Source organism: Juglans microcarpa x Juglans regia, chromosome 3S (genome assembly GCF_004785595.1).
Source record: "Juglans microcarpa x Juglans regia isolate MS1-56 chromosome 3S, Jm3101_v1.0, whole genome shotgun sequence".
Taxonomy (NCBI): domain Eukaryota; kingdom Viridiplantae; phylum Streptophyta; class Magnoliopsida; order Fagales; family Juglandaceae; genus Juglans; species Juglans microcarpa x Juglans regia.
The window spans coordinates 13297270-13308484 of record NC_054599.1 but is presented as its reverse complement, the minus strand read 5'-3'; the positions used below and the strand labels follow the sequence as shown (position 1 = coordinate 13308484).

At 33.9% G+C, this 11215-nt stretch overlaps 1 protein-coding gene across 3 annotated transcripts; it reads left to right on the top strand.

The window, feature by feature from the left end:
- Positions 1 to 1766: 1766 nt before the first annotated feature.
- On the top strand, positions 1767 to 5899 carry LOC121258165 (U3 small nucleolar ribonucleoprotein protein IMP3). Of its 3 annotated transcripts, none has more exons than XM_041159551.1 (5): positions 1767 to 1976; positions 3161 to 3392; positions 3529 to 3636; positions 5031 to 5114; positions 5508 to 5899. In XM_041159551.1, the coding sequence occupies exons 2-5, from the start codon at positions 3259 to 3261 to the stop codon at positions 5737 to 5739; spliced, it is 558 nt and encodes a 185-aa protein (XP_041015485.1). In that variant the 5' UTR covers positions 1767 to 1976; positions 3161 to 3258; the 3' UTR covers positions 5740 to 5899. The 3 variants fall into 3 exon arrangements, with proteins under 3 accessions (XP_041015485.1, XP_041015487.1, XP_041015486.1); XM_041159552.1 differs by having other exon boundaries at positions 1800 to 1971; XM_041159553.1 differs by lacking the exon at positions 3529 to 3636 and having other exon boundaries at positions 1798 to 1976.
- The last annotated feature ends 5316 nt before the right edge of the window (positions 5900 to 11215 follow it).

Below are 11215 nucleotides of genomic sequence, written 5' to 3'. Positions count from 1 at the left end.
GCATTCTATTTATCATAGTAGCACTAGACACATTACATGAATACAAACCAGTTCATTAGAGAGAAGCAAATTAAAAATTTGACCAAGGTATTGTGAAAGGAAAACTTTCAGCAACTCAGGAAAGCTAAGTCATAGTTCCATGCTTACTCATATGAAATCATAAAATCACATGCCTAATCTAAAACCAAGAATAAAAAATCGAAACCTAATCTAGCTAGTCAATACAGAAAACACCAAGTAAGTGTAGTGGCAATGGTGATGAATAGCGACGTGATGGAGGAAGCGCAACGTCCTCGTGGGAGATCGCATCTCTAGAAATCATCACATGATCAAGAGTTTTGAGTGGGAGAAATAGGGAACCTTCACTCGGCCAAAGAGAGAGAATGAAGAAATAGAGAATAGATGGAGAAAATCATACCTTTGCCATCACGAGATCTGTCGAGAGTCGTTGAGAGAGAGAGCTGCACGAGTTTTTGAGAAGGAAAAGGGTTCTGTTGAGTCTCGAGGGAGGGAGAAGATGAAGGTTAAGGTTGAGAGGCAAAATAATCCCGTTGGGTAGAGAGAGAGAGATGAGAGAGAAAAAAGTAATAAAATACAATTTCAAGAGTGATTAGTCCATCTGCAAAGATGTAGTAGTACTGTTCGTAGTGCATAATCTAATGTAGTAAATTTATTGGTCTAGTTAGCTAAATATGTGTTTACATTTGCATATAGATAAACTAATGCCAATGCTCTAACCAGTCCAGTTCAGTCCAATTTTGTATATTTAAGAACCGATATCAGACCAATTCACAACAAAAATCGAAACTTTTGATTTTTCCTGTTTTAGTCCGGTCTGATTTGATTTTGCCAATTTTTCGAATTATCTATATTAGTAATAATATGATATTTACATATACTAAACTATTAGTCTTTTTATACTATAGTCTAAGTACATTATTTTATAATAATTAACACATATTAGTATAATATTAAATTTAACTATAGTTTATATAAGTTTTAGACTTTTTATATAAGTATATATGATCATATGTGTAAAAGTGTACTTACAAACAGAATATATATATATTATAATTTATTATGTAAAAAATGTATTTATCCTTTATATATATCAAAAGTAAATTTATATTAATAACTTAATTTTAATGTTTATGTTTAAGACTAAAATTGATATGTTATATAAAAAATTATAAGAATAATTTTATGTTATATCATATGTTATATTAATTTTATGTTATAAGATTAATAGACTTGAATAATAAGATTAGATTTCTTGTTATATTAATTGTCAATTTAACATATAATATATATATAAAATGATATATAGTATTAAAAATTATAAATATATATACCGGTTCAGTTAGGTTTAAACTGATTTTCAAAGTATGAAAATTAATACCACACCAAACTGCTTACAAACTGGACCAAATTTATTAATTTAGTTGCAACAGATTTTTTATTTTTTATTTACACCCCGATTGAACATACTGGCCTTGTTGTAGATGTTTTAAAAAGAGAAAAGTTTTTTTGCAAGCGATTTTGCGTATCAAACGTGCATTGATATTAAATGTAAGATATTTTTTTAATGAAATAGTGTGAATTAAAGACGACGAAAATGATTTTGTAAGATTGAAAACTTTTTTCTTCTTTCAAAACTTTTTTCTTGTTTCAAAATTTTTTCGTTTCATTTTTTTTAATAAAAAAGTTACGTTGATATTGATAGGCGATTTCAGTATTGTTAAAAAGTTCCGGTATTTTCGAAAGCTCGCTTGTATTGTAAACAGGGCGAACCCCGCGCCCCCCCCTCCAACGCTTCGTTCATTTCATAAATCAGATTCACTTAACCCTAATTTTTCTCACGGCATTTCTCGGTCGGCCTTAGCGATACCCCTCAGCTTCCAACGGCCAGCCACAAGGGAGCTTGCTCCAGTTCAAGGCGACCTCCGACGAGGACCACGACGCCACTCCACGGTAAGGTGATTTCTTCTATCTCTCTCTCTCTCTCTCTCTCTGTGTGTTCAGTTTAACCGTAAACTTGTTGATACTTTCAAGGCAGCAAAGTTCCAGTGCACGTCGAATCATTGCCCAGCAAGCAGTGGCAGCAATCTCCGTTGCAGTAAACTCTTATGCGTAACCCAGCCAGCCACCATCCACTTTAAGCAATCTTCTATCTCTTCCTCTGGTCAATTCAATGACACCTAGCCCTTCCTTGCCTACTTAAACAAAATGTTCTAGCTCATGGTTTTTTCTCTATAATAACCCCTAGGGGAGCTCAAGTGGTAAAGACTTTGGGGCGTGCTCCCCTAGGTCTAACAAATCTTCTTAGATGCAAATTATCTCTTGGGTCATCGGACTAGGGGATTTTCACCTGCACTTACAGAAAACTCCCTATCGAGGGGGCCTGTGCACCCGGGATCAGTTGGGACACTGTTCCCGACACCCGGTGCCAAATGAAAAATAATATTTTTTTCTCTATAATATTACATTGAATTTAACGAGTAGCAATGTGAGTAGCTCTCTGTTTGTAACTTTTTAATTCGGTTATGACTATCTAATTTCGGGTTATGGTTAAACAGAGTGCTACGATGAAACGGAGTCAACACAGAATGATTGTCTGTAGTTTGCTTGGTTATCTTGAGCTACTTGGTTGTTTTAGGAGCTGGCTTACCTGACTTGACTCTTGAGCTGAATTAATTCTCGTTGTAACCTTATTAATTCGTGTGTTTCATGCAATTTTACTATATAAAGTGGTGTCTGACATCTATAAACTTGATTTCTTTTCAATCACTAGGCAGTAATGTGAATTTTACGTTATTAATTCCTTTTGAATTTTCCTATTTGATTTTTGAATGTGGCTTTCATATTTCGCTTTCAGGTAAGTCTGCGTCAATTTTGTCAAAATGTTGAATGTGGAATGGGTTCCGTCTTTCCATGTTTCGTTGTTTCCATCTTGCCAAAAGACAATTGATTCTACATGTTTTATTGTTTTCATTTTGCCAAAATAGCTGCTATAACCTTCCAAAGTGTTGGATTTCAAATTCCATAGAAGACAATTTCAAATCATTAAACCTTATAAGCATCAAGGAAATTGATATAATTTCTGACATTATCAATCTCCTCTCTCACTCTAACTATCACCCCTCAAAAAACACCATTTCAGCCACGGAAGGAGGTCTCACACTCAATCACAGCAAAAAAGCATTTGTCTGCTGACTCCTATTTAGAAAGAACACACATTCTCTCTGTCAATTGGTAAACATGAGGAAGCTAAAGTTTCATGAAAAGAAGCTGCTGAAGAAGGTTGATTTCTTGGAGTGGAAAAAAGAACATGGTCACCGGGAAGCTTTTGTTATGCAACGCTACCATGTCACCCAGCGTGACGATTACAAGAAGTACTTCGTCATATTTTTCCTTTCTAATATTGTCTTTTCTATTCAAAAGCCAATAAATATTTCAGCTTATTTCAGGGTTCTGAGTTTTTTTTTTTTTTGACTTTTTGGCAAAAAAAAAAAAAAAAAATGAGAATAGGTATGCGAGTTTGTGCAGGATGGTGCAGAAGTTAGTGAACATTTTGACTAAGATGGACCAGAAAGACCCTTTTCGGATTGAGATGACTAATACGCTGCTCGAAAAGCTGTGAGTTTTGTTTTTTTTTTTTTTTTTTTTTTCCGCTTCTACGGTTTTCTTTTACTAAATTACTCTTAACTAATAAGGGAAATTGAGCAAACTGAAAGAAAATGGGATTTTTGTTGATCTGTTGTTGGCTTGTAAGATGTGATTTACTCCATGGTTAAATGACGTTGTTGTTGGGGATGAGAAATACAGTCAGGGTTGAGTTGAAAACAAAACGATTAGAATTCAATTTGTTTTTATTTTATTGATACATCACCAAAACTCAAGTTATCATCTACAAAAATGATTACAAAAACTCAAGTTGATAATAATATCTGGATAAGATTAATGAGTGGTTGGGTATAATTTTGGTTACCCGAACTCTTTTGATTCTGAGATGGGAGTAATATTTAATAATAGGCACACATATTTACTTTTCATTGTTGAAGTATAACAGGGCTTTTGTGCAAACACCAAAAAAAAAAAAAAACCAAAAAAAAAAAAAAAAAAAAAAAAAAACAAAAAGAGGGATGAAATTGGGTGCTGGCTTTGATTTCGGTGCTTTTGGCCTAATTTTAGCTTGCCTTGTTGGGTCCACTAATCCTCTGGCATGATTGTTAGGAGTTTCTGTTAGATATGAAATATCCAATTTTGGTTTTCAAAATGGGTTTTGTAGTCTCATTTGATACCAATCCTTACTTTTAGCTCATTCATGGGGCATGTAACTTCGTTCTTGTAAATCTCAACATGAGATAACCATGTACTTCTTCCATATCATAATCTGTCTAGAAGCTTCTTCTTGCAATGGGTAGAAATATCTATTCTATAACTCTTTTGTTTTGCCTCCATTACTTGTGATCTGACAATGAAATATATAAAGCAGGTAGACATACTTTTTTTTTTTATAAGGCAGGTAGGCATGTTTTTTACCAATAAAAAAAGATGTCCACCTGCTTTACGTGGTCATGGTTCTAAAGTGAATGCAACCAATGTCTTTAACTGCTCCGTGTGATCTATTGCATTTACCTATCAGCTATTAGGGATTTACAACTATTATAGATCACTATGTGGCCAGACTAAGGTTGTCATCATTAAACCTCAATTTGCCAATGAGCTCTAGCCCAAATGATCACCCTTTTTAGGAGAATGGGATTGAGGTTGTAGTTGTGGTCCCAAGTCTGCTATGTTAGTGTGTATTTTTCCGATCTTAGAGAAAAAAAGGTCCTCCTAGATAAATATTGTAGTTTTATTTGTTTGATTTTTGTCTGTTCCAAGGATTGTGTGGTATGTTATGGGGGCAGTGAGAACTATATTTCTGTTTAGGATCATTCTCTATTTCGATGTTAACACTTATCTTTTCAACTATCATTTTTCATAGAAGGTTTTCTGTTGACACGGTGTGGTTTTCTCAATGGCAGGTACAACATTGGTGTACTACCATCCAAGCACAACACCGATGCTCTAAAACTGTGTGAACGCATAACAGCGTCATCCTTCTGTAGGTATGCAATTGCTTCTGTAAATAAAATCCTCTTTTTGCTCAGTTACAGAACTACTCTGTCATATCTTAAAAGAGAAGGAAGAAAAAGCTGCACAATTTAACCACAAACCAAGATGCACCACCATGATACATGGTAAAAAGAAAAAAAAGTTGTGATTCTTGTTTCCTCTTGCGTTACTGCATATACGAACCCTAGGTTTTTATAATAAGACATTTGAAAATTTTCTTCTATTGCCCTTGGCTTAAAAATGATTTTGGACATAATTTCTTTCCATTCCTTTCCAGATAAGTGGAATTTGACTTCTTTTCAGCCAGCCACTTGGTGCAAAGCCTCTTCCTTGATTGGTTTATGTAATTGGAATTTTAATTCTGTGTATTTATCCTCTCTTCGTAGACGTAGGCTCTCAACTGTTTTAGTGCGGCTGAAGTTTTGTGAGCACTTGAAAGAAGCTGTCACATATATTGAGCAGGGACACATACGAATAGGTCCAGACACAGTTACTGACCCTGCATTTCTTGTAACGAGGAATCTAGAAGACTTCATTACGTGGGTTGATTCATCCAAGGTAAAGAGAAAGGTGTTGGAGTACAATGATCAGTTGGACGACTATGACGCAATGATATGACCCACTCTTACGAGGAGTTTAGCACTTGATATTGTTATTTCTGTGTTCTTCCTTTCGCATTTTTCTAACTCTCCTGCGAATTTATTATGGCAGTTTGTGATCATGCTATTAGATTCATGAAATGAAAATACGATCTGATTGTTTAAGGTCGTTTAATATTTGCAAACTGGGTCATCTTAGGAGAAATATTTATTTTGATCATTAGGGAAATTAATCACGTTCTTGAAGTTTAAAGCTTTGTTTGTTTTCGTAAATGAGATGAGTTGAGATAAAAATTGAAAGTTGAATAAAATGTTGTTAGAATATATTTTTTTAATATTAATTTTGTTTTAAATTTTTGAAAAAATTGAATTGTTTATTTTATTTTATGTAAAAATTTGAGAAAGTTGTAATGAGTAGATGGGATGAAAATGATTGTGAAAATAAAAGAGGCAACTTGCTCTTCTCCACACCAGCCAGAGCCAGCTCCCTCGTTAGGGTAACGGGCTAGAATCTGGATCCAGCAACCTTTTGCTCTGACAGACACCAAATTGGCAGACTTTTTATTTTAAAGAAACGTTGCAACTATTCGATCAATCCATATAGACTAGCATTGGTCGGAATGATAGATGATACCTCCTCAGCATCCTCTGGTTAAGTGCTATTGCTTCTGTCAGTCTTTCTATGTTCCCTTCTAACCAGGCCTGCAATCCGATGGACACCAACCGGGTCTGGACCCGGTCTAACACTGTTTGCACGCCAAATCGACTTGACCCGATCCGTACGGTTAGGGTTGAGGATTTTTATTTATTTTTTAATCCTGCCTGCTTGCTACATACCACAATGGGGGAGATAATTGCTATTGGTCTTATTTTCAACATAATATAGGTTAAATTTGTACAAAAAAAAAAAAAAAGAATAAAAAAAATGTACAAAAGCCATCTATTACAAAAATTATCTAATTTACAAAAATTGAGCATCAACTGATAGAGGACTAAGGAGCATCCAACGATCAAATTATAGCAGCTTCCCATCTCTTCCTCCATATATGCCGTTATGAAAAACTCAACACCAAATTAATAATAGCATATCAAATAATTCAAGTCAACATAAAGTGGTTTAGTTTTTCTAACGAATGAGTGAAAATGAAAAGCATATTGTGAGACCCAGCCCGCTGCCAAGCCCAGGCCCGTGGAAAATGCTTTCGAAATTCACATCGCATGGGTTCACATCATCTTTCCTTTTTCATGCACGTCCATCCGTTCCTCTTTAGGTTTTATCTGTTTTCCATTTATAGTTCATATATATGTTAAGCTTTCTCAACCCTAGATTTATTTTTCCTCTGTTTCTCTTCACGCCTCAGTCATCCAAACGCTTCTGAGCATCCACTCTCCTCTGTGAACCTCGGTCCAAACCTTACCACCGTGCCCTGCCACACGGAGCTGTTGCCCAACGCCCCCATAGCCTCTGTGGCAAGCCTTGTCTTCCTGCAATCACCCTCCACCGAGAGCTCCACCACATTGCGGCTCCACAGAAACTGCCGGCAAAGACTTCCCATCACCCCAATTCGACGCATGCCGCCTCAAGTCCCTCGGTAAGCTCTCACGCCTTTTCTAGTTGGTGGTTCTTCTCTCTTGGTCTCTCCCTCATTTCTCTCACTGTGCGTCTCTCTCTCACTCTCGTCGTCCAACATAGGTAGCCCTGCCGCCGTACACCTCCATTGCACTCCAGTCGTACCACTGTAACTCCTCCAGCCAGCCCGCCACGCCTTGCCCCTCCACGCATACACTTGGTTTGGTCGTAAGCTCTCGCTGCTGCACTCCTTCTCTCTGTTTTCTTGTCATGTTGTTGATTTTAAATAGTTGTATATATATATATATATATATGTTTATATAGATATTCAAAAGCCATTGCATAGTCGGTCTAATGAAAAAAAAATTTTCTTTATTACCTACGAGTTACAAGTTTTATTATTGTGTTTTAAACCTTTAATATGTATTTGTAAACTCTAAGTTTTACATGTTTACAGAAATGATTTTTGGTAATTTAAATTTATTTTTAGTAAAGCTTCTTTTAAAAGTAAGTGATAACATTGTAATTTTATCATGACCTAGTTTGTTAAATAGTCTTCATGTATAACCTAAAAAAAAACAGGTTTTGGTATAATTATGTTATGCAGTATTAAAAATTTGATAGTTTGTTTTTCAATAGTAAATAAGTTAGGGTTTAATACTTTAGTCAGAGTTTTAGTTGGAATTTTGGGAGGTATCAACGTTTTAGGATTTCATGAATTTAGGTTTTTGAGGAATTTAAAGTAAGTTATTTTAGCACCTTAGACTTAAATATTGGAATACGTGTTCGATTAGAAATTTATAAAAGAAAATTTTTGTGATTGCGTTATAGATGAAGATTAATATTTGTTTGGCATTTTTGAGGAAATTTTTCGAAATGCTACAAAGTTCAGGTAAGCGGGATTCCTATACTAGATTTGTATAAAAAAAAATGAATTGAGGTTAGTTTGTAAAATTGTGTATGTTATTTTAAAAAGAAAAGATGAAAAACAACCTCAGTATATGTTTTGCATTCACTCATGAAATTATGAAAGATTAAAGAAATATTTTTGACATGAAAAATGTAGACGTGAGCAATATTTGACATGTTTCTGAATTGTGCAAAAGAGCGAATATGAAAATTGAGATTTTTATACAAGTGATATGAAATAGTTTGGATCTGTTATTGATCATCTGAAAATGATATGAATGTGTTTAACCGTGGTTTGATATGATATGGATATGAAAACTTTTGGCATACTTATCTGTTTTGATTATGATTCTGAATATGGTTATGATATGATAATTTTGATGCACGTGATATAGTTGGTACCAACATGATATGATATGATATGAGTGCACCCACTTTGGGAACAAAATGATATTTTATGTGTTCTTTCCTGTGTGCATACTCGGGGCTCAGAGATTTAAAAATGGAAAGTTTCACAATATGATACTGCCTGGTTTGGCCACCGGGGATAGCACAACCCTACCACAGGGGTTAAACATGGTATATGATATGTTATAATAAGATGAAAATGTGCAGATATGTTAAGCCAAAGCAGTTTTGATTATGAAAATGGTATTTAATTATGAAAATAGTTTATGAATATGAAAATATTGAAAAGGTCACTCTGATTTCTTTCTGATAATCGTTTGAGTTGTGTACATGAGAATGAAATGTTTTGCTCTTGCTTACTAAGCTTTCTAAAAAGAAATGGTTCATGTTTACATACTAGTATATGTTATTTGCTTACTGAGTTGTGGATAATTCACCCTTTATCTTCAATATTTTTCAGATGACATTGATTACCAAACTGAGGGTCAAGATTAGAGATTGGAGTTTGGCTAAATATGGATAGGAGGTCAAGTATCATTGTTAATAGAAGGGTTTAACTTGAGTATTTGAAGTACTTTGTATTGTTTGGACCTATTGAGACCTAAAAATGTATCGTTTTATTTCATTGAGATCATTGGAAAATTGTGGACCCCTCCTTGGTTTATGTTATTTTGAAATGATAACTTATAGAGTTTGCTTAATGGTTATTTGGAAAAGGGGAGATTGTGTACTATTTATGATGTCCTTAGAGTTTTAGATGCTCGGAGAGACAGGTTTGAAAGTGACAGGTAGTAACCCTCCGAACCTTCCGGGCACGGGGCGTTACACATATCATCATGCAAACCATAAGCCTTGAGTTACTCCTCATCAACATAAGTAAAGTTTGATTTTGGATCAAACTCTAAAAAAACACTTGATGATTATTAAATGATATAAAAATCAATATTATGAAAATTTTTAATAAATATGTAAATAAGAAATAAGTTCATTACCCAATTCCGTCTCAAAACTTTCAATATTATCCAAAGAGGCACGAAGATCAATGGATATTGGATCCTTCAACCAATTTTGTGTACAAACGAGTGCCTTGATTGTTCTTGGAGATAGTGAACTATGAAATAGGTCAAGCACATGACTCCCTGCACTGAAGGCTAATTCAGAAGAAACAGTAGAAATGGGAATGGTCATCACATCCCATGCAACTTTTGCCAAAATAGGATACTTTACTTCATTGATCATCCACCAATCTAAAATATCAAAATTTGGAGTTCGTGCCTCACAACCATGTTCCAAGTACTGATCGATCTTTGATTTGATCATCAAATTAGATTCAATAATTTCTTGCTTATACTCAACCCAAAAAACTCTGTTAAGAATCATAATCAATCATACTAGGATCAACGGAGGAATGAGGCTTAGAATAGGAAACTTCACTTAAACTCTCATACACAACACTATACTCTCAGTAAATGTCAATCATCAATTGTTTTATTTTTGCAATCATTTCTTCGACTAAATTACTACTATATTTTTTTTAACAAAAAATACAAAAGACTAAATTTACATTTTGGATCAAGAATAGTAGCAATAAATATCACTAAGTTAGTCTTTTCGATTGATCCTCAATATTTGTCATACTTAATCTTCATATTCGATGCCATACATTTCAACACTGTGTCATTAATTTGACTCATTTTTAACAAATGTGATTTGATGCCACAAACCTCATAAAAATATGCATTAGATGTGACATACAAAGAGTCAGAAAGTCTCACAGTAGTATTATAAAAAATCTTCAAAAACTTTATTTACTAGAGTTTGGGGGACTCAAGTTCATACTACGACAATAATTAAAAATAGAATCACCATCATTCTCCAATCACAAAAATGATTTTTTAAATGTTTCTACAACTTCTAGCATTAGATAAGTCAAATTCCATCTTGTGGAAACATCAAGGCATACCTATTTTGTATCACCAATTTTCTCCTTCTCTATATACTTTTTGAATTTACTCAAAAAGAAGTAAGGAAATGTCAAAATATTCAACTCAACCAAATGAAAACACAGAAATGTGGAAAACAATGTAAATAACAATTCCAAAACAAACCATAAGTTTATGCTGGGTACTCACCATTTTTAGTCACTATTGGAAAATGTGAGTAGAATCAGTAAAAGAAAAGAAATTATCATTGAATAAATGAGAAAATGACAAAAGAGGAAAAAAAAGCAAGAGGTTTTAAAAAGAATATGCAAAGAACTATTCAAGCTAAACAAGGATAGGTAAAACAGTTGTCATCATTCTCAAACTCAAAAGCACTGAAGAACAGGTATTAGTTGATAGACTTAGTTTTGAACAAAGCGTATACAACGTAAATATATATATATTTTATAGCTAACAATCTGTTGATTATTTAAGAAATTTCAATTTTTTCTATTGTTTTTCCTAACATACCCAACAAATCCTTGTACTTAAAGACCGAGATTACTAAATATATACTTCAAGTTAACGAGTTTATACATCATGTTATACTTCATTAATACATTTACAGCACTTATTTAATCACAATAGGTGTACTTATCAGATCATTTATCTTGTTTTTCACATGT